The following is a 24,246-nucleotide window of genomic DNA, read 5'->3' as shown; positions in this document are numbered from 1 at the left end:
GCTTTCTTGGCATTTTAAATATTTGTCGTCTCCTCTGGGATGCTTTGCTTTATGCATCGTGTGCTCATTATTCATGTTAAGAACCTGTCTTTATAGTAGAACATGTGCAACGGGCCCATCTTTATTCAGCTGACTGTCTGAAGAGCACCTTGGACTATCTCTTCTTGGACTATCTCTGTGCTGACCACGGCTCTGCCATGTTTTATATAAGTCTCATCTGTCATGGTTCCAACTTTTTTTACTCCTTTTGAGTATCTGGTGATGAAAATGTCATCAGTGTTTTGACTTGTGCTTTCCAGCTTTAAGGCTTCTTATGTGTCTGCTTCTGCATGCTGAGCTGTTTCCATCTCCCTGAAAACTGAACATTGGTGTGTGTGATAGTATGTGGTTATAATAGAGCATGTTTTAGTTGATTTGAGGATCCTGCTACTGCTTGTCTCCATCTTTTATTTGTGTTTGCCCTACATTCGCTTACACCCAGAAGCTGCTCTTGTGTGGTCACCGACCTAGGATCCTGATCTTCCTAACTGGTCCCTTCTCTGACCTGGTTTTGATGCAGCTCATCCCTGAACTCTGTCCATATTTTTCGAGATCTTTATTTGATAATGCCCCTCATTTTAGAAGCACCCCCAGTACTTATTATTCCCAAAGTAGCTGGTTGCTTCCCATAGGTTCTTTCCTATACAGCATAGATCCAGTTCCCTGTAAAATCTCTCCTGGATGATCCTGCCTCATTCTTTGCATTCTTCCCCAGAAGGCCAGTCAGCAGCTGGGCCACCAGTCCTGGGTCACTGCTGTGACCTCCCTGCCCTCCTAGACAGGCTATGCTTTTTTCAGCACTCAGGCTGCCTATTCTTCATTTCTCTGACTAAGCAGTAAGAAGAGCCTGCTCCACACTTTTCCTCAGCCAGCCTGACCTGCTCCAAAATCTTGAATTTCAACCAAGAGATCGGATGGATGTTTCCATTCCCCTGCCGCCCCCCCCCAGTATTCCCCCATGTAGCTGTTGCATCTGTTGCCAACACCTTGCAAGCCCTTTGAGGCAAGGGCCACCCTGGCTTGTTGCTGCTTTTGTCATGAACAGCTGCTGTTTAATGCAAGAGGTGTGTGCTGCTAATGGTTTGAAATTTTTCCTCTGCTTTAGCAGTCCTCTACTATGGCTCGCTACATCTTCTTGCTATGCTCAGCTCTGAATAGCACATGTTGCCATGAGCAGGGATTTAAGAGCTATGGCTCCCTAAATATTCAGCGGGCGAATAACCAAGATTTCTTAGTTCCTCTTACACCGCCTCCTCTTTCTTCTCATGTCAATAGCAAAGCACTGAAGTACTCTTTCCCTCTATGCCTAAAAATCTAGTTCCCCTTCTGTTGGGCTGAGAATTCGCTATGAATCAGTGAAAAATCAGAATGAAGTGTACATTCATACAGGCGTATACTGGGGATTTACACTCCCACTTCCTTTATTTTAAACAGTGCTGGCTTTTTAAATGTCAAAAATTTAAATTTTAAGCTTTTAAGGAGAACGAGTTGTTTTGACAAGAGGAGGTAGTTTATTGTATAGTAAACGTGAAACTGGTAAATGGCACACAACTTCTTGGTGCCCAGCAGCATTGTTCACTTTTATTCTTAATTTATTACTGCTACGGATGTTTTTGATTCCTGTTCAGGGGAATATTGCTGTAGAGAGTTAAAGTACTTTTAGTGGAGGATAGCTTGTGGAGCTACTTATGGAGCAGCTGTGAAACAGGACTGGAGCCACTTTAACTGAATGCTTGCAGTGCCTGTTTCAGAGCATAAGAGAGAAGTTGCCTAGAAATTGAGTGTCCAGGTTTCTGGAAAATAACTTTTTTAAAAAATAAAACCAAAGTGTATCAGACTAGCACCTGGTGTAACCAAACTGCTCAAATGCTTGCACAGGAGTGACTTTTGCAAAGGATGGCTCTAATGGCTTTTTTAGTTGCTAAAGTCTGGTGTCTTGGGCTGAGTTGATTATCTAGTTGAACTGAAAACTTGGCTATAAAATATAAGGTAGAGACCTACGTCTAAACTTTCCTGTGGGGCCATTGGAACCAGTAAGAATAGAGAAGACCTCTGCTGTGTTGTTTGATTTCTTGTGCTTTTCATAAGTAGGCCTGAGGAACAGCAGGAGATTTAACTATGTTCCAGGCAAGAAAGTCTCTTTGAATAAAAGAACAACAAACAACCCCAAAACATACACCATCCATGTTAGTTGGTAGTCCCTTTTTCCTCTATGAATACCAGTGCTTGTGAAAAATAAGGGTATTTCAGTTTCCAGGTCTGTGCAATTATAGGCTATTAATTACTGCAAAGTGAGTGGAACAGTGTAAACTTGCCTCCTTCATGACTGTATCTCTTGTTTTCCTTTTGTAAGAAGGAAAAACATTCTAATTTTATTAATAATGAGGCTACACAATAAACTTCAGAGTCAAGAGCTTGCTGGTGAGTGATTACATTCTGCAAGGCTGTGAATGGAAAATTCTTCCCCCTCTGTCTGTAGAAGGCTCTGGAGGCAAACAGGTGGATGCAGAGATTGCTCTTGAACCATGTTAGGTATAGTTAACTCATTTAACTATGGCCATTTTCCTTGAGCTGTTCCAGTTGTCTTACCTATCATTCGATTGCTCCTTCAAAATTGACACTTAAAAGTAATATATAGTCTGCAAGCTGTCAGCTAGTGCTCAACATTCACACTCTCAATTGTTTTGTTTGGGTGTAGATATAGGTCAGATGGTATTAGCATAGTGCATCTCTTGCAATCTTAATTTCTAGTTCAGATAACTGCATTCAAAAGTTTGTGGGTTTTTGTAAACATCCTCTTCACCTTTCAGATTAGTGCATGAGTGGGCCATAATGCCGGAATACTTTACATTAGACTGGGAAGTCTCATAGGTCTTGGTAAACGTGTGTTGAAGAATTTAATGATAATATATTTTTAACTAGTTAACTAATCTAAACTAATCATTCAGATAGTCATAAAAGTATGCATATTAAAACACTCAAAAACAAGTGAATGTGTTTTACCACAGAAATTTCCTACACTCAAAAATCCTGTGATTCCCATTTGCTCTGAGGTTCAAGTTTCTGCAGCTTTGAAGGCTTTGGCAGCACTTAATTGTTTGCAAAGCTGTCATCTCTGCGTTAGCACTGTAGAGACCTTCACTGTAGATTTTGTTTTAATCTGATCCTGCAGGTCAAAGTAATTCAAATACTTGAAGGTGGTGTCCTTGTTCTACCAAGATATCTCCTCCTTGCTGTAAAGTTTATATAGCTTGTATTTTTGTCTGACCCCAGGCTTGAATTCTTGAGTCCTGCTCCACCCTCCTCTAATTCTTTCAGTACCCAGTCCCCACAGCAAGGACTTAGATAAGGTGGTCCCTTTTCCTCCCCTCTCCCTGAAAACAGCCATACAAAACAGGAGAGGTGGGTTAAGAAAAACTTGTCTTCCAGCTGTTGGGATGACTTCAGCAATTTCAGGTGTAGCTGTTAAAACTACTCAAGTGACTGAGCTACCCCACGGGTTATGAGACTGCTACTGAAGATCTGCATTCAAGTACAGGAGTGTTGACATGCCAGCAAAATAACTAGGGAGGTGAGGTAGGCAACATGCACTGACAGCTCGAGGGAAAGTTTTCTATGAGAATACCCAGCAACCCAGCTGTGTGTCTGTAAGCCTCTGTAAATGCAGATAACTCCTTCCCTTCGGTAGTCTCCTGTATTTCAGACTCATTGTTTAGTGGCCAAGCCTTCTCTTAAATGTCTCATCTACAGCAGTGCTGTCCCTTTGTAGGACTGCTGGGAAGCCAAAGGTGTGGCATGTACCTTATGGATGATCAATTTAAAAAGGGGGAAGGGGAATCCTGTAAATATAACTCAAGTAAAATGCTTCAATCTTTTTATAGTTTTTCTTGGTTATAAAGAGATCTTAATATATTCATGAAATGGTTGTTAAAGACTTATCTTTTTCCTGAAAGCTTGTCATCTTGACTCTTGTGCACAATAGAGGGAACATCTCAGATGTGATCTCCATCTGACTTCTAATATACTTTTTTATCTCTGCTAATCTGAACTAAATCCATTTTACAAGATTTTCCTCTATGGATTCCTTCTATCATTTTTAGATAGGTATAAACAGATCCTAGAGAAAATGTTTAATGTTTGAGTATGGGACAATCTTCCCAGGAAATATTTCACTAGTATCAAGTAGTGACTTGACTCTGTTTCTACAATGTAGATGGTAGTATACCTGGACCAGAAGGAATGTTTTTTGTAAGTGTGTCCTCTTCATGAAATTATTCCTGTGATCTTGTCAAAAGATTTCTTGGAACTTGTAATTGTTGAAAGGTTCCAAAAGATGATTCAAAAAATTGATTTTTAGTCTCAGTTTTCTGTCATAGTTGCAGGTTTCCAACTTACAGAAGGCTTGCTTTATTTTAAATGAACGAACTATTATTATGCTGAAACTAAAAATATCAGACTAGCACCAGCCTTGTAGAGCATTAATGAAGTGGCCTCAAGACTTCTTAATAGCTACAGCAAATAGCTTTCAAAACTGCCTTGTGCACACACAGAGAAAAGAGTAAAGTGTATAGAAGAAATACAATTCTCCCTGATAAATCTTCCAAATAAAAAGAACACATTTTCTGTAACTATATGGAGTTAACAAAATTTGGAGGATGGAAAGGTGGATGGGGGAAAGGGGGAAAAAAAAAAGTAACTGCTTCCTTTCTGGTGTTCACGGCACTGAGCAGGACATGGCATCTTGCACTGTGGGGCTGAGCAGCAGTCTTCCTGACAGAGACCAGTGCTGGGTGCCTCCACAGGAAGGTATTGAAACTGCCAATAAAGCACCAATTTTATTTCAATGTAGTGTTGTGAGTAAAGCAGAAAATTTGTCCTTAATCCAAGTGTATTTTCCAAACGTTCTTTTAAAGTTTGCTGGTTCCTTTGCTTTTGTGTAGTCTATCATTTAATCAAAGTTGGGCAATGGATGCTCACTGGATAGTGATGCTTTTATAGCTGCCTTTTTTTTTCCCCTTCCCTTTGGCAAACTACAAATGAGATCGTAGAAGTAGTGGAGAGTGTTTCCACTTAAACTGTCCGCCTTGATGCGAGAGGAGGCAGATGAACATGAGCTAGTGTTGCTGCTGCTTCCCACTACGTTTCACAACACCCATCTGCCAGCCCGGCATGTGATCCTTCCCTCACGCCCAGCCGCAGAAATGTCCTGGTAGCCCGTCTGTTGGGGGAGGAGGAGGGGGGCCCCAGCAGTGCCCACAAAGAGATCCTGGGAATGGGGACTAGCTGCATAAAACAGCAGTTGCTGCCTTTAAGGACCAACCTGTGTGATGGTGCTTTTTAATTTTGTAGAAATCAGGATGAGGACCGAATCAGGAGTGTTTGCATTAGTGCTACCTGGTTCATAAATGCTGACATTATCTGAAACTGCTCTTGAAGTTACACCTTTAGCATGAGGAGAGGGGAGAGTAATAAAGTATTATAGCAGATACTGTGCAGTGCTTAATTGCATTCAGATAATGTTGCATAAATACTTATTTCTCTGTGTTTTCAGACTTGTTTTCATTAAATTTAGATGAAGGGTGAATAGAAGCTGCCAATTTGGCCATCTCTACATGATTCGTTATTTCATAATACCTGTATCATATTCCCTCTTGCTCCTTTCCAAACTGAATTATCCTGCTCCCTTTAATCTTTTTGTGAAGGAGGCCACCCATGCATCTAATAAGGTTTCTTCCTGTCTCTAAACATTTCTCAAGTACTTTTTTTAACCTTGGAGACCATTTAATGCCATTTGTCAGCCTTGATAGTATGATCTTTTTTTCTCTCATCCCATACCTCCTTAGTGTAATACACACTAATCTTTCTTCCCTATCACACATTCAAGAGACTATTTCCAGCTTAGGGTGTTATGTGGGAACATGAAAGCACACAAGAACTTTTTTCCTGCTGCATCCGGTACCTGGCCAATTTTTTGTATTTTCAGAGCTTCATTAGAATACTCTCTCAGCGAATTTTTCCATTGTATGAATTTTTATTTAAAAGGAGGGAGAGGGAGTTCTGATGCTGATCTTAATCTGTAATGGTTTATAATGTTGCTTACACTTGTAGGATTCCTCTTAATTTTTCCTTTAGAAGCTAACCTTCTTCCATCTGTAAATTATGCTAATTATACTTCCTGTGATTTGCTTTTTGATTTAGTAGTTTTAAGGCAGGTCCTTTTAAATGTCATTCTTGAATACTAGTGTGGTTTTAAAGCATTTAGCCATCTCCATTACCTTTTAATTTTATATACATAGGGGTGTGCGTGCATGTGTATATACACACGCACAAGAATTTAAATGATCCAGCAGTATTATCTGGAAACACTTATAAACACATGTAGTATGTGGAGTAGGTTACAATAGTTGTAGCCACGGTTGCATGTGATGTTCTACCTGACACCTATTTTCAGTTGCTTTATATCTTTTGCTTAATTTGAAACACCAAAGGTGAATAGTCCACATCTTCTCTTACCTCCTTATTTTTTTAATTGAGCTTTTCAGATGTTCCATAATGGGAGCAAGATGAATAGGGACCTAGTGTTTGCTCTTTAGAACTTGTAGGGAGGGACATTGGCTGGGGTCGGAGGATGGCTCTGCTGTCAACTAATAAGTCCAGCGTGTGCAGTGAAGATGACTTGTCTGCAATAGTTGTGTCCCAGTTACTCACCACACGCTTTCTTAATTTTGCAGCAAGTCAAGGACTTTCAGGAGGACAAACCCCTTTGGTTAGGGGAATCGAATACTGCCATGGCAAATTGAATTCTGCACGTTCTGGTATCTGGTGCTGTGCAAACTGTGTAAGCAAAAGTTGCTATTACTTGCTAACAGTGTGCCATGTCATCTTCAGTTCGTCTTGTGACGAGCCTAAGGTCTGTCTTGCCGAAGTGCCATCTTCTCCTTGCTACCGAAAGTGGCTTTGAAGCTGCACTTTGAAAGCACAGACGTGCTGAGCACTGTGGAAAATCGAGCCCTTGGTGTCCAAATTGGCCACTCAATTAGTAGTTCCTTTGACAATTTTGGCTTTGTTCTTTGTGGTTCAGCTTTACATTCTTAAAACCCTGGTAATACCACCTAAACAGAATTGTATTATAGGGTAAACTTATTAATAGTTTTGAACATTTGGATATAACTGTAAGTTCCCAGGAGAAGAATTCACTCCAGGGTTTGTATGGGATGTGGTAAATAAGCCAGAGTTATTGTTTTCAGGCGCTGCCTTTCTGGTGTGTGCAAACAATGACTTCAGCAGCTTCCAGACTTATTTTTCTGATTCTTCCAGACTATGGTCATGGTTTCATGAGACAGTAAACTGGGTATTGGAGGGCCTACAAGATGAAAAACACCATCACCACATGCTGCAATGTGTTGAGCCATTGCAAATTGTCTTTGCCTATTCAAATGCCTTCACAAGGTTTTGGAGGAATAACTTTGTCCCAGTAGATCATGTGTTGGTTTAGGTACTCCATGTCAATGCTGCACTGCCTTTACAAGGGACCAACGTGCTCTGACCTTGTTTTTGGTGAAAATGGGTAAAGTTGCCATGTTGAGGCTCTGGCTGACAGCAGTGGTCCAGAGAAGTTTCTCAGGCTAGGAGGTGTGCTGGGTGGCCTGGAACCAAGCTCACCTGTCCACCATGGTCTCCACGTAGGTGATGTAGCCTTTTTACATCCTCCAATTACACCTTTCAAAAATGACTGCTTCCTCAGGGATTTATTAGGGGTTTCATATTTAATCTTCCCTGTAAAGCCATGCTAGCTGGGCCCCCTCTGGGGATACGTGTTTTACCAATGAAAAGGTTAAGACAAACTGAAGGTGCTTTGAAGACCCTTTTTGCAGCTAGCGGGGCTGCAAGAGCAATGGTGGCACTGCTGAGGTCCTGTTTCACGCATCGAAGTCACAAAATGCTGTCTCTGCTCGTGCTGTGTTGCAAATATTAGCACACCAGGGCCTGGTAGGTGTTGCATCGTAGTAGTTGTGCTGCATTAAGATAATCTAAAATAGCTTTTTTGTGTGTGTGGACTTAAATATACCAACAGAGATTGGAAGTGTGTGGTTCAGCTAGGCTTGGTATCTGGAACGATATCAGTATTCCTCTGTACACTCATCCCATCCCTTCCTTACCCGGTTCTTCTGTTTTCTTTCACCCCACCTCTCTACTGTTAAATCAAAAGCCACTTGCAGTAGCAACTTCTCCCTGTTTGTATTGTTGCCTGACTCTCTTTTTTTTTTTTTCCTTCCCCCCCTTTTTTAAAATCACCTGGAACACTCAAAGTCTGCAGCTAAAATTTTCCATGTGGTCTTTTATCGGATAACCTTAACCATCCTGTGTCTTTTTCTGCCTCTGTTATTTGTAATTTCAGTTGTGTTGTCTAATTTTAACTCCCAACCAACATGACAGGAGTCATGGGAGCAAGGGTGATGGTCTAATGGATTTGCTCTACGCAAGTGGAGAAAGTAACTTCAGGTTCTGCAGCGCCACTGGGAAGTTCCCATTGCTAAATGTGTGTGTGAGAGAAACAATATGGACAACTGTGTTTATGGACCAGATGTCTTGAGACTAATTTGCTTATGGCATAGGGCAGAAATCCTACAGCACCATAAGACTATGTGTATGGAATAGTCTGTTCTGAAAGTGCAGAAAACAACTGCTCTGGTTTGTTCAAAGGTGCTACTTGTAAACCTGTGAAATCTGCATGAGAACCAGGATATTTTAATGTGTGCTTTGAGCTCTCAGCTCTACTGAAGAGTAACGTTTCCTTGTTTCTCTTGTAAAGCAGCCTCGATTTGTGGGCTTGGTGTAGGGTAATGCTGTTTATAATGAAGTCAGAATTGGCTTTTAGAGCCTGATGAATGAAAGTCCACAGTATAAGACTGCAGCTTTTTGTGAGAGAGACATCTGTGCTATAACAAGAGCAGGAGACCCAATTTAGACAAATGCTAGAAGGAGAGCTCAAGAAAAGGAAAGACTTTTTTCCTAGCTTAGATTAAATATTTGTACAAATAAACTTTTCTTTTCAGCTGCTCATCAGAATTGCTGCTGCACCACCAACTTGGCTTTGAATTTTGCTCTGATTGCCCAACAAGGCTGTACACGAGGAGTGTTACGGAAGAGCAGCTTAAACAAAACATGTTTGTTTTGCAGCAGAACTAGAGGCTTTGGGCTAGAGAGAAAAAAATTTGGGGAGAGGGAAAAGACAGTGTGAAGAGAAGTATGAAAAACTGAAGGATGTGAATAGAAACTGGCTGTTGCAGTAAATACATGTGAAGCAAGGAACACATGCAGAAGTTGTTTTGTGTTTTGAAAGTGAGTTATGATAGAGGATCTGGCTTTGAACACAGTGGCAATGACTTCTCCCAACTAGATCAGCTGGTTCAGTTAAAATTTTTCTTACCCACGAAGCTTGCTCCTCACACGCACACACATATATACCCTGACCACTGCAGAAACTTTTTTACTAGTGCATTTTAAATACAGCCTGGTTAAAAGTCTAGCCCTGTGGTGTTTAGCACACTTAGAATCTTGCTGCTGCACAAGACTGGTGGTGATGAAAATACAAGTGTCTACTGAGGACAGTGCCGCAGAGAGCAGTGTCTTTTGATCCAAGAGGATTGTTTCTCATTTCAGTTAAAGCTCCAATCCTTTGAGGAAACTTCTTATAAATTCTTATAAATCTGTTTGGTAAAGCAACTCTCTTAAGAACATAGGAACTCAAATCACCTGGATTAAAGCCCAGATGGACACTGTCTCTGACTGAGACAGCTCACAAGAGGATTAAGGAGCAGTATAAGTGGAGAACTGGTGAGGACGAGTGGGATGCTGTGTGCGCTGTCCTGGGCTATTCCTCAGCACTAACAGCAAAGGAGCCTTTTGGTTCTTAGTCTTCTTGGAGCAGACTCAAGGCTAGGGTGTTGAGAGGTTTTTGATGGCTGATCAGAAACATGTTGGAAGTAGTAGCTCTTAGAGAATGTAGTATCTTCTACAGAGTTGTGTGGAGTCAGTTTTAAAGCATTCCTCTTCTTGGTGAAGCTGGTGACTTTAGTATGTGGGTCTTCATGTAAAGGTATGCTTAGCCCAGATTATAAATTTAATATGGAAATAGTTTACAAAATATCAATTAACTATTATCCAGCAAAGTCTGGTACCTCTGGCATTCCAGCTTTGCTCTTTTCCTGTAAGTTAAAGGATGAAAATTAAATCCTGTGACTTAAGTGATGCAGCTTTGGGCCAGGGTGGGCACGAGCTGCTGGTCTGCATAGTTCAAATGTAATAAAAATTTGTCTTAACTAACTGAAGACGTTAGCTCACATTGTAGTATGGTCTGCTGTGTAATGAGGCATGGGTGTTGACATACTGTAGGGACAAAGAAATTGCTTTACCAGACTAATGAACTCTTCAGTATCCTGTTTCAAATAAACATCTCAAAATGGGTCTCTGAGCCAGGGACTTACTCTGCTTTTCTTGTTTTAAAACCCTGACCCCACCTGAGATTCTGTACACCCCGCTGATTTCAGTGGAGGCACAATTACCATTGAAGCTGTCTATGGTAGAAGGCTTTCCTCTAATCCCATTCAGTGACTCTCCTGGCTTGTATGGAAGTATGGCAACAGACCCGCAAGACCTTGCAACTCTCCCACTCAACCGTGCCAAGGTTTCAGTTGTCTTAAAATGATCTTCCATAGACTTTTTATTTTAATCCCCATGAGCACCTTTGCTTCAGTAATATTTAGGAAAAGTTTACTCTGAAATTTGCTTAGTTTCAAATTGCCAGATCTTAGGAGTGTCAGAAAAAATGGTTTTTTAGGGGATTGAAAAGGCAAACTCTCAGAATAGGCTAATCTCTGCTTGTAGGAGGAAAGGACAATTAACAACTTGTCTAAGAAAACAAAACTGTTGCCAAGAAATCTTACTGGACCTTATACAAGAAGGAGGGGGAAATTCTGCAGTTAAAAGTAGTAATGCATGGCTCAGTCTTGGCGAGCAGTGCATCACCTTTTAATTACCTATTTTGAAACATTACCTTTGAAATGTCTGCATGCAATTCCAATTTTAATAGGTGGTAAAGATTGGAAATTATACTGATGTAAGTTGTCATTAAGTTTGGGCATATAAACTGCAATTTATCTTAAAAATGTCCTTTATATTTGTAGTAAAAGTATACAGTACATCAATGTAATTTTGAATTCTTAATCTCATGCGGATGTAGACTCTGAATTTTACATTTTTAGGGGCTGGGGTTTTGTGCACACTCAGTTGTTGGTTATACCAAGTAGAAGTGTACTTAAACACGCATCTGTGCAGCTTCTTGTTGATGCCTGTTACTTTCCTCACTTCTACCTTTTCATTCTGACATTTTGCCTTAAGAGACTAACTGATGTGAAGAATGGCACTTTGGTCACAGAAGAGGTTGCAAGTTTACTTCTTTACTTCTTGGTGTAAATTGTGAACTTTTCCAGCATTGTCTTATTTCTTGAGACAAAATATTAGGATACAACAAACCACAATGGTGTACTTGTGTTCTGCGTTAGTTACTGCTGCAGACACTGTTTTCTGGAATGTTATTTCCCACCAGGAAGAAAATAAAGTATATACCATGTGATTTTTTGGAAGCAATACAACTGTGGGTAATTCAGTGTGTTTACTGGAATATTCTGACACCTTGACTTTCCTAAAAGTCTCATTGTATCTTGCCCCTTTTCATCCTCCATTGGACTGGAATAAAACAAATTATGCCAAATAAAACTACTTTATTCAGATTTCCTTTGCCCCTTGTCATGTGTTTTTACCTGTTCTTCCCCAGCTTTCTACCAAATGACAAATTAATTGTGACTTTCAAATAATTGTGACGATGTTCTTGCTAGTGTTTCTTCTGGAATGAGTCTTTGGGAAAACTGTCAAAGTAATTGTGGAACAGCTTTTGATGTGCTGTTGTTCTGGTTAACGTCTCTATGTAGACAAGTCCCCTCTAAGTAAGATGAGAACATTTTTATGCATGACCTAAGTGTACTGGGAGGAAAAAAAACAAAACCCAAACAGTGGCAAAGTTACATATATGTGCCTGGGATAAATTGAAAGATTTTATTCCAGATTTGGTCTTCTCTAATTCTTCTTGCCTCTGTTTTAGCACACTTGGAGAACAGGTGATTTGGAGGTTTATTTTTAAAGTTTGGGACTTGCAGTGCAGTGTGACTTCTTGGAGTTATGTTCTGCCTTCACATTTGTGAGGTTTTAAATGCAGATTTTTTTCAAGTGAGGAAAAAAGAGCTATATGTGCTTGTTTTTCCCAAAATGGTTAACATTTCTTCCTCATTGGAGTGGATGTCTTGAATGCTGTATGTTCTTATAAAATTATTACAAATTTTAGTGGCTTTGCAGGCTTTTTTGTTGTTAATGTTTTGAAATTGAAATCTGTAATTTCTCTTACCCCTTGATAGGTGCTGGATAGTTTGTTAGCTCAATATGGAACAGTGGAGAACTGTGAGCAAGGTATGGCTCTACTCTCAAATTGCTTTTAAATTTGTAGTGGGAAGGGAGTGCACACTGATCTTATTTCTTTTCATTGTGTTTTCCTCTCTAGTGAACACTGACACGGAGACTGCAGTTGTAAATGTAACATATGGCAATAAGGACCAGGCTAGACAGTAAGTATCTTATTTACTTGTTACTGTTGGCTAACTTGCATTTTGGAATTGATGTTGTTGCAATTTTATATGTAACTTCACTTCTGATTAATTTATCAATAAAATTAAAATGTAAGCATTAACTTTCAAGAAAGCCTCTTGTCTTCCCCTCACCAAGACTTGTGTGCTTTACCTTAATTTGCTATTTTGTCATAAATTTTCCTGCCCTTTGATTAAAAATAAATCAATTTCAAAAGTTGAAAATTTGGGTAAAACTATTTGACTGGCGAGGGCATAAAGTTAGTGATTTGCCACTGACAGAGGACAGGAGTTATTGCTTAATGATTTTTAGCCATGTTTTAAAAAAGCTGTGGGATACCCTTTTACAGTGTTGGTTGTTCTGTGTCTGTCTTCTGGTAGTACCTGCACTCTTCTCCTCTTTGTTTCTGTTTTGCGATCACTTTTCCCTTAAATTATATTTTTTTGAATTAGAAAATGTAATTCTTCTTCCAAACACACAAAAGGTCATAATCCAAATATCCAAAATAATTTATTTGGACTCTCTGACCTTTAGGCCATGTATTTTATGCTTGCTTGTATCTTCAGTAATTGATAACTTTATTTTTAAATGTTAATATCTATATTATAATGCTTTACCTAATAAATGGTTGTATATCCTTTTCCATTTTAAACATCCATATTATATATTACACCATAGGTTTAATTTTGATTTTCCACCACAAGTAGAAAAAGGACTTGTGTGTTCCTTAATTTTCAACGTGGTGACATAAACATATTTTCTCTTCTTTCTAGTGGTAGCAGGTTAAACAAAACCAAACCCATGGAATAGCCTACAATATTTTTATTTTAACTTGGAAATTTCTGCCACCTTGTGGCTAACTAAAATCAGCAGTTAAGATGCAGAGTATGCTTATGGTATGCATTAATTCAAAATTACAAATGAAATAATATTTGTACATATAATTAAGTAATTACGACTTCTGTGTAATTTGAATGCAACACATGTATTTAATCTTTCAAAGTGTTAGGTTACTTGTTAGTGTATTCTAAACAACTGTGATGGGAAACTTGTGTCAGTGGTGTCTCCTTTGTACACTGGAGCTGAAGGAAACAATGCTTTTCTTGAATTCACTATTCAACTTTTCTCAAAACCTGAATTGTTTGACAAGTTCTTTTTCAGGTTCTTCTGTTGTTTTTAATTCTGTTGCACAGTAAATAAGAAAACCACTGAATTTCTAGTTCTATGGTGCAATGTTAAAAATTAATGCTACATGTACCGGTTCCTTCTTTGAAAATGCAAGAAGGAAGTACCTAAAATACCATGGAAAGAAGCATGAGGTATATTTTTGAGCTGTCTGTCATCTGTGATATGGGTTCCTGGATTTGTGCAGTTCTTCAATTTCAGCCTTCTGTAGTTGAAAACAAGAACATATAGCTTCTTCCCCCCCCCCCACCTGTACTTATTAAAATTTAAGGTTAATCCTGAGGAAATGTTGAGGCAAGCCAAGACTGTGAAGAAGTGTCTGAGATTAAAGTATTAAAATATTGTTTTGCGTGAGAAATCACATGATGATAACTGAATTTCCTGAGTTTGAAAGCAGGTGAATTAGTGTCTACCATGAATGTTGGAGGAGGACCTGAAGGGATACAGCTTGAATGATGACAGAGTTTGGTTGCCTTGAACAGATAGAGCAAGTGCAGGAGCCTTGGTTTACTTTTGTGAATGGTTTGATTCAGACACAGCGGTTTCTAAGGGGATAAATCAATCTTCTGTACAGAAAATGTTAGCTCAGATGGGCTGGCTCCAGGATGCAACCTTGCAGCCATTTAGAAACCCCTAAGAGAAGTGGCCAGATAGAGGTTTTTCTAGAAAAAAACCTGTGAGGAATTACAATGAAGAATCACTATCAGACCTGTATGTGCGTGCTTTTCTGTAGTGGCTGTGGTGGTGTTTCAATTGAATGGTTTTCCCAGACGTGGCCTAGCTTTGCTTCTTGGAACTGGCTGTGGTGGACAGCAGTGGCTGCGGAGGGGGAGTGGTATATGAGTGCGGATAGCTGATAAGAGGCTCTGTTGGTCAGCCTATGCAGTACAAGGGGTAACAAAAACTGACTTTAAGAAAAGCTGTTTAGAGTTGTTGAGAATCAGCAGCTGATAAGCTTTTGTTTTGAAACTTAGCTGTTTAGGGTAAATGATTGCTCTTAGCCGTGACTTTTGGAGCAAACACTGATGTGAAGTTTTCTATGCTGCTGTATACAGTGGGTCCCCAGTTCTAATTGTGCCTTTTCTGCACTTTTTGCAACACACATGCTAACTTCGCAGTTAGTAGTGCTGGCTGACAAAACATGCAAAGTTGGCTACTTCCCCACTGGATAGACTGTATGGCATTGCTGTGCTTGTTGGAGTGTGCGCCGGCAACGCTGCGCGGTGAAGGTGCTGTAACACAAGCTGGAGATATTTTTGATAAGCAGTTCTAAACAAGTGTGGTATGCATTGCTTGGAGGATGTTACCTTTCAACAAAATTTTTCGTTCCACCCAGATAGGAAACTGAACCTTTTTCTGTCTTGCAAGTTGAAGTGTTGCAGCAGAGGCTTTTTCTCTAGGCTGGTACTGCAGTTGTGGCACATTCAATATAGGGCTGCATCCAAAACTAACTTGGAAACTGAAATCAGTGAAGAATGTTGCAGTCCTTTTGAGAAACAAGTCCTGGACAGTGCACACAGCATTCAAAATCTGAGACATGCACAGTTACTGATTTCTAGTTGGAATGGAGGTCTGCGGCTTTGACCTGTTGTAGTGACACCTTTCTTTCCTAGCTGGATAGGCATGAGGCTGTCTTGGCAGAAAAAGCAGGATGCTGCCCCTTGTCTTTTGTGGCCAGAGCAGGGGAGCCAGTGTGGCAGATCAGGTACTTGTGGGAAGCCCGGTAGGTTTGTGGAGCAGTGTACAACAAGCACAAAGCCATGCACAGGTCTGGGAAAACCACCCTTTGCTCTCCAGGACTGTGGGTAGCAAAGAGAAGGCTGGGACTGCCAAGGCATCTCTCTGACCCCATCCTTCCCCTCTTCTCTTGCAAGCACTTGGGAGGAGGAGGTAGTTGTTCCAACCTGGAAACTTCCCCTGCTGCAATCCTTCCCGGAAACTGGAGAGGGCCTTACAAAACATGTGCACATTGCTGTGGCTCGCAGTTATTGAACATTGTGGTGGGTTATGGAATATTTGGAAAAGAGGGGTTCAGAGGGTGAGCGGCAGAGCCTGGAGCCTGTGGTTCAGTTTGAACAACCCAACCCAGCTGTAGGTAGGTATCAAGTCAGCTTGGGAGCTGCTTGCTGAAGGGTGGCACTCCTTCTCCTCCCAATATTGATCCCTGACTGCAACCAGCAGGATGTGCTGACCATGTCCTTGTGATATACTGCCACTTAAATTATGGCTGTTATCTTCAAAAGTTACACCACCTCCTCTTTTCCTCCCCGAAATGTTCCAGTGTGTAGGCGTCTAGTGTATGCTACAGGATTTAGCTGTGCACAAGATTTTGGAAGGGAAATCTTGTGCAAAGTTGGCCTCACATATATGGAGTGGGTATATATTGTTTTGGTATGGGGCTAGGTGTTTATTTTTGATCTTATTTTTTAGCTCAGGATTCAGGTATGTGTGTTGGTTGTGCCTTGTAACTGATGGTGTATTTTAAATGTGGACTGCAATGTAAGGAGCTCAGGATCTGTGTCTTTGCAAACATAAGTAGGTGTATTTGAGCATTAAGACATTAATGGTCACCTTTTAATTGGAATACTTGCAAAAAGAAACACATTTTTTACCCTTTCAATGAAGCACAAAGCTCTGTGTGTGTGCACAACATGTATCCTTGATGAATGAATAAGAGTTCATGTATCTATACTTTTACATGCCATCACAGGTCAGTGCTAATGTTGCCATAGGAACGATAATACTGAAAATTCAGTGGTGTATTATTATAAGCTTAGATTTATTCTTTGCCTTGTTTTTATTTTCAGAAATATTAATGAAAACTATATTTTTATTTAATGTAAAAAAATCATTATGCCAAAGAAAAATTTCCATGTAATCTGTCTTCTCAGTATGCAAATATATCAGTTCAAGGAGGGGAAAAAGAAAGGTGGTATACATAGAAGCTGCATGTGGGAGTGAAATATCTTCTCCATCTAGTGCTTAGAGTCATTGTGCTATCAATGGATGAATGATTTCCAGCACAAGACTTGGTACTTTTACAGTATTCATTTATCTAGGATGTTTAACCTCCACTAGCATCAGAAGGGAGAACGCTGGGAGGACAGTGGTGAGATGTCGTTTTGATGGGAAAAACCTCAGGTGACTTAATTACAAAATATTTGTTTAAAGGTTTCATTTTTATGTAGGGACCTTCTTCTGAGCAGATGTCATGTGAACACAACCCAGGCTGCTACACATCTTAGTAGGGCATAGGCAGTAGTCACTGCAGTCTCTTAATGAATTTTTTTAATAAAATTCTGAACTACGCTAAGAGTCCTGTGTGCCAGCTCTTGCTGTTATACGAAATGGAAACATTTTCCATTTCCACTAAACAGTAATTTTAAAAGAAAATTTAGGGGAGGAGGGTACCTCATAATGAGGAAGTTTACTGAAATTTTCTCCATCTTTGTCCTCATTAAGTGACTCTAAGGCTTTTAGCCCTTGCATAAAATGGTTTTTGGGTTGTTTCAGTAGGTACCAGTAGTGCCCTCTGACAGAGGTAACTGGCATGGCCTTTATTAACTTGCAGTCATGGAAGGAGGCCCCCAGCCCTGTTTGGGAAGGCAGCGGTCTTTGTGGAAAGGTAGAGGCAGTGTTGCTGTAGTTTGGACTTCAGTTTCTGAGGTGGTCAATCGATGTCAGTATATCTTTTACACAAGAAGCTGGAGTTAATGTGTATTTGACGGACTGCAACAATGATGATAGCCTTGACTGAAACAGGTGTCACTAGTGCTGTGAAGAACCAGTCACTCGTTTTCCTCTGAGGCTCAGGCTTTCCCAGGGAGCAGGGATGGCTCTTCTGATAGCAAGTGCTGGCCTAGATGCTGTTTTACAGGGATTTTGCATCCATCTAAAAGATGGTTCTTAATCACTCATCTCTGTTCTTGGTTTCCTTTTCTTTTTAATTTCTTCCCCCTGCCCCCTGAAGCAGTGCCTAGATGCCTCTAAAATGTTAGGCATGTCATGGTGGTGAAAGACTGCTGACCCATCACCATGCCTGATTCCAGTTGTTTTGTGCCACAGAATTGATTAAAATGAGTGTCACATGTTTGAATGAAGGCCAAGCTCAACAGCCCAAGTGACTTCTCAAAAGCTGTGGGTTTGTGTCTTCTGTCAGAAATGCACCAGAACTGTGCATTTGCTGCATCACTGAAAGTTAGTTATCTTTGCATTCTCCTGCGTGTGCTCAAATCAGTGCAGAGTGTGGGACCACCTGCCTGGGAAATGTCAGTTGCACAAAAGGCTTGGGAGAGCAATGTTTAATTACTGACTCTTCTTCTGACTTCTTGTTCCAGTGACAAGTCAAATTATAAAACAAGTCAGCCTATAAAATATGAAGAACGCACTGACTCAGAAGGTGTACTAGTAACTTTAAAGTATTCTCTATAAATATCTAGACTAATTTAAACAAGCAATACTGCTGTAGTGTCTCTAGTATACTAGAGAATCTAGTATAGAGTACTACAGATACTGTAGTATCTTTAGTATCTAACTAGAGAAGTAAACTTAAACAGGTTTGCCTTCAAATACTTGCTCAAAAACAAGCCATCCAATTTTTTCAGTCTGTTATTTTTCCATGTCATTGTATGGCTTTGGTCAGGGACTGTTCACTGCTGACATAATTGATTTTCCACAACAGCAAATGAACTTTTCTCGGTTTGCTTTGAATTTAGGGTACTTATAGTCGTATAGAATTATTCAGCAATTTATAAATTGTTCTTAAGTAGAAAAAAATCCAACTTTCTTTTCCTGAAAAGAATGCCACATATATATATCTCTCTATATGGCAGTTGTTGCTGTATGTTTGTTGTGAAAACATGATAGGTATGTAGCCTGGTTGCAAACAAAAAGCCTAGTCTTTTCCTCCCCTATAGCTTCTGAGGGAGAGTGAGAAGTCTCATGCACTGATTTAATCCAAGGTTTTTGTATTAGTGCTGGGATTGTCTAAGATATTTTAAAGCCAGAGGAGCTTGAAGCATTTTGGGAAAGAAACAATGTCTAAACTTGTCAAATGAATGCACGGAAGGGAATGAGTTGGAATGGATGTCAATCTGGAGCCTACCAGCATGTTCGTGGAATTGTTGGTGCTCATCTCTCCAACATCTTGAGGTTTGATTCCAAAAGAAACAGGGCTTGTGCAGCTGCAATGTCTGGTGGTGTGTCTCCCTCCCTGGTAGCAATTCAACTTTTTGGCTGATTTCAGAAAAACTCAACCCAAAACCGGAGGTCTCGGATATTTGCAACCAACAAGAACATAGTATATTCAGGTTGCATAAAAAGGAAAGACTCCGGACCCCTTCTCCAGATAGGATCTCCATGGAGGGAGAGACTTTAGCAAAATGCCTTTTGGGCATTGGAAATCTATGCAGAAACTAAATCTTGAGACAAATCCATAGGAACACAAGTTTCATTAGTCCAGCTGCTCACTGCCCTTACTGTTTTGTAAACATGACTTTCTGTGTAATAAAATGCTTTTCAAAGTTCACGGAGTAAAAGTTAAGAAATGTCAGCTTTGAAATAGCCTCAGCAAATTTTAATCCAGCTTTTCTTTGCCATATGCTGTAAGACATTCTTCTGTTATGGGAGCAATTACTTCCCCCCCCATTCCCAAAGGACTTGTGTCTCATTTGGCGAACAGAAGTACTTAATGAGCAGTGATCAGTTATTCAATATTTTGCTTTCCTTCTTGTTTGCTGGCATTGCCTTGGGCCTTTTTTGTTACTGGACCTTATTAAACACTGCCCCAAAGACACAAATTAGTTGTTTTCTCATAAGCTCTTTACTGTCTGACTGGAGTATTTCAAGGATGCTGGTTCAACCCCTGGGAGATGAGTGTGTTATCCTCATACTCATGTACCACTGCTTACCTGCAAAGATGCTGCCCAGCTTCAACAGCTACTTGAGAACCAGACTGTCAAGTGGGACATCTGGGAGATACGTAGTGTTTTTTACCGGTTACCCTCAAAAATTTAGGTGATTGGCTACCATTGTCCTTCATCTCTGTAGCAGAGGCAGGAGTAAAAGTGTTGTTGAGGGTAGCATTTGCTAAACTGGCAGCAACCTCCTGCAAATGTGTGTGAATGGAGGGACTGGGTTAAGTTTCTGAATTTCAGAGGACTTGCTCCAGAGCATACGGTTATTGGCGCTTTTTAATGAAAATGTTGGTGCGTTCTTTGATATGAGATGGAAACCTCCCTCCGTCCCACTACTGTTTTTTAATTTAGATTTTGTTTAAAGACAAATTTTATCAGTAATCGTTGGTCCAAGATTAAGCCTGGCATTTATAAACTACCCCAAATCAATGCATGTTTCAGTGATATCAGTAGATTGTACTGCTGATGATATGAATAATTTACCTTCTGTAGTGAAAATTGAAATGTCTTGGGCAAACATGTTAATTTTGTACCACTAGCTTACCAGTGTGCTGCGTGTAGCTTAGTTATTCCTACTCTTTCCTGGATCTTTAATTGTACTGACTCTATTACGTTTGTGAGTGGAAGATCTTCTACTATCCAGGAATGTGGCATTTTTAAGTTTAGGGTTGTGTTCCCATTGCAAAGAGATGACGGCCAGGAGGTCAGGTTGACTTGCAAACTTGTCCCCACTTTGGTTAGAAAGAAGGGCTAGGCAGAGGGAGAGCTGAGCGACTGGGTGGTTATTCAGTGTGATGGACCACAGCGTGAGTGCATTGCGTGCATTTGGGCAGTATCCCTCTGTGATATTTAAGAGAGGTCTGTTTTGCCTAAAAACACAAGAGAACTTAAAACACTCTTTAAATGCCTTCTAACACCTTTGGCGTCTATGGAGAATTTAACATGCATTGGCTTTAATTTCCTGGTTAACTTTTTAAAACTCGCTTACAACATGACTAGCTCTAAGTATTGTTTCAAATGCCATTGACTGGCTTTGAATGCTTTCTTTCCTGCTGAGAATGAACCGATGAATCAGGAGCTGTCTTTTCTTTTTTCCTCTCCTTCCCCCCCCCCTGCCCCCGTCATAGCTATGTCAGTTATTGCAAAACTCCAGCCAAATAGCTGTGCTGGCAAAAACCCTAATGAAGGTGCTGTGATAGCAGCTAAAAAGTTTTCCCTCTGGTGCAGCTTTAATTTAAATCACTTTCCCAAATAGAATTAAATCAGGCAAAAGAATGCTTTTGAGTATATAAGCTCTGTCTCCTGTGAGGTTTTGCTGATAGGGTTGCACCAGCAAAACCTTTAAAGCATACAGAAGCCCAAAGCAAACAAGAACTAACTTGTAGCCAGTAATATGGTGACTTAAAAAAGAAAGGAAAAAGTTGTGTAATCAAAATCTTGACTGAAGAATTTTGAATGTAACTTTTTGTCTTGGAACTAGTTTTTAGCTTTGTCATGTGATTTAGAAAGAGCAGAAGTCTATATCTGAATGACTTGTCATTTCACAAGGCCCAGCATGTGATTATGTTTCTTTTCCTTGTCTCTCCTCCCCATTGCAAATAGAGCAATAGAAAAACTGAATGGGTTTCAGCTTGAAAACTATTCCTTGAAAGTTGCGTACATCCCTGATGAAATGGCAGCCCAGCAACCTCCACAACAGCATCCCCAGGGAAGACGTGGATTTGGACAGAGGGGCCCTCCAAGACAAGGGTCACCTGGTGCAACCACAAGGCAGAAACCACAGTCGGATGTTCCTCTACGGATGCTGGTTCCCACGCAGTTTGTAGGAGCCATTATTGGGAAAGAAGGAGCAACAATCAGAAACATTACAAAGCAGACACAGTCCAAGTAAGTTATTTTACAAAACTGTAATTGTAAGCTTTAATGTTATGTCCTCATCTCCCATGTAAAGGGAAACTTGTAAAACTTCACAGCTAACCTGTGTGGTCAGAGAGCAAATGTAGGTAACAGTGAATAGGAAATCTCTTGCAAGGTTTATTTAAGGACTGGATTCTGCCCTTGACATGTGTTCAAATAGTAGCTGACTTGTTTCTCCCTCTTTAAAAAAAACGAAACTAGGCAGTGCTAGTAGGATGGTGCTTGATGCCAGAGAGTTTGCTTACAGGTGTGCTAATATGGTTCTGGCACAAACAGTGAAACCGAAGGAGCTGTAATATGTCTGTGGGACATATAGTCAGTGTGGTGACATATCCAAGTCTTTAAGTGTTTTAGCTTTAGTTTAATTTAGGGCATTCTTAGGATTTATAAATGTTTTCAGTTCAAGAGGGGGGGAGACAAATTAAAAATAACCTTCCTATCTCCCCTCGCTGCTTCTTGCACTTCACCCCCATGTGTTTCTGGTGAATACCTTCGCTGCTGTCAAGTTGCAGACCACACCAAAACACAGATTAAGGAAATGCACAGGAGGCAAAAAGCAAGCTGCTCAGTGACCTTAAGAAGCTTAGAGCGCTAGGGTCTAGAGATGATGGAGGAGATTGTTTTCAGTGTGTGTTAAATCCCTACCCACAAGGAAGAGCTCTGCTTAGATGCAGAGGGAGGTGGGGATCATACTCAAAGTATTCTTCCAGGATACCCCTAAGACTGAAGAGCGAAAGATGCTGTCTTCAGCAGTACACTGGTACGAGTGCCCAGCTCTGTAGTTACAGTAGGCAGGACCTATAAATGAGCAGTGTGTGAGGGTGGGTGGCTTCAGTTTTGAGTAGTTAATGAGGATAAGGGAGTCCTCTCTAATTACACCCCCCACAAACAGGCTCCCCCTCCCCCCTCAAACCCAGGATTATCATGATGCTCCTTTCAACCTCTCATTAGTGTATTGTAACCCGGGAGACTATTTGCTGTGTTTAACAACACTGATTTAAGAGATTTGTGGTGTCCTGACAAGCACTTGGTTGTAGTTTGCCTATGGGCAACCAATTTTTCAGGTGATATCTAAATGTCTAATTTACTGACTATAAAAATCCTGGAAGACTGGCATAAGGAAAGCTTTTATCTCTTAAAAGAAGCCTGGGTAGAGCAGAAATAATCACAGGTTGCTAACTTTACAGATACGTGAATCCAAGAATGGTCTTTTCGTTGTTTTGGGGATAAAAAAAGAAATGTAATCTACTTCCAGTTGCACGAAAGATTGCCATGGGCTTCTTAGAAAACATTGGAACATGAAACAAAATGAATTTTCAATAACAGAAGGGGAAAAATAGAGATGTATTGAAAAACACCATGGTTGGTTAAGTTTGGAAGCAGCTATGACTTTGGGGGAAAGAGCAGGGGAAGGAAGCAAAAAGCAGAGATGGAAAGAGTATGTGACCTGCAGTTATTGGCAGAGGGCAGATAATATCCAAGGCATTTTGTTGGTGCAGGTCATAATTAGCTAAATTCCTACAGTTACACAAACCATGGTGTAGACTAAGGCTAGTAGTTTTAAGGTGGTAGAGAAAAGGTAATGTTAGGAAAAAATTTTAGGCTTAATCCTAGCAAAGCAATCCTGAGGATGAATGCAAGTTCTGTGATGTTACTTGATAGCAGAGAAGTGCTAGGAAACTCTGCTGCTGAGGTCATTAAAAAAAGACAGTGGGACAAAGCCTGTCCTGCACTGTACCTACACAGTCGTCATCAGTTGAGTTACTGGACTGGTGATAGAGTATTGGGGAGAGCTTGATGAAATGCTGTCTTCAGTGGTTTACCACAGATTGCCTATCTAACAACTCCCCTCAGTATCTTGATGGGAGTTTAATGAGGAAAGGACATCCCAGTGCCCACAAAGATGGGGTTTATCTAGTAAAATCAGGTTAGGAGAGGCTCTTGATAACACACAAAAAACCACTATTTAGGAGATGTTTTAGCTGTATGCTTTGCAGAATTAAACCACTTAAATGTAGTCAGCATTAGCTCAAACTATTTTTGAGAGTTGGAAATATGCAAGGCTTACCATACAGTACCTAGTTACAATGAATGTTTTCCTTTCAAGAATTGATATTCATCGTAAAGAGAATGCAGGTGCTGCTGAGAAACCAATTACCATCCACTCAACTCCTGAAGGCTGCTCAACGGCTTGTAAAATTATTATGGAGATCATGCAAAAGGAAGCTCAAGATACTAAATTGTGAGTAAAAGGCATTTCATTGTGGAGACATTAAAAATTCTGAATTCTTGACTCCATTTAAAGATGTAGTCTTTAAAAACTGTTAACAAGTGAATCTTGCCATTATCCATACGTAAGTAGGTAGAGGAACAAAGGCTTTTTCCCTTTCAGGACAGTACTTGCTTAATTAGCACCACCACACATCTACATTTTTCAGCCATTGTCTGGCTGTGATTTTGAGGTGAACTGGGGCAAATATCGGAGTTTCCTGAG

General features: G+C 40.3%; 1 protein-coding gene across 2 annotated transcripts in view; it reads left to right on the top strand.

Moving 5' to 3' along the window:
• IGF2BP3 (insulin like growth factor 2 mRNA binding protein 3) overlaps positions 1-24,246 on the top strand; it is a 113,400-nt gene that overhangs the window by 57,416 nt on the left and 31,738 nt on the right. For both annotated transcript variants that reach the window (XM_075083032.1, XM_075083033.1), the window contains exons 5-8: positions 12,510-12,561; positions 12,653-12,716; positions 21,438-21,722; positions 23,860-23,994. In XM_075083032.1, the coding sequence (XP_074939133.1) occupies positions 12,510-12,561; positions 12,653-12,716; positions 21,438-21,722; positions 23,860-23,994 (536 nt within the window). The remainder of the gene's footprint in view (positions 1-12,509; positions 12,562-12,652; positions 12,717-21,437; positions 21,723-23,859; positions 23,995-24,246) is intronic.

Source organism: Phalacrocorax aristotelis, chromosome 2, assembly GCF_949628215.1.
Source record: "Phalacrocorax aristotelis chromosome 2, bGulAri2.1, whole genome shotgun sequence".
Taxonomy (NCBI): domain Eukaryota; kingdom Metazoa; phylum Chordata; class Aves; order Suliformes; family Phalacrocoracidae; genus Phalacrocorax; species Phalacrocorax aristotelis.
This window is presented reverse-complemented; position numbering and strand designations above follow the sequence as displayed.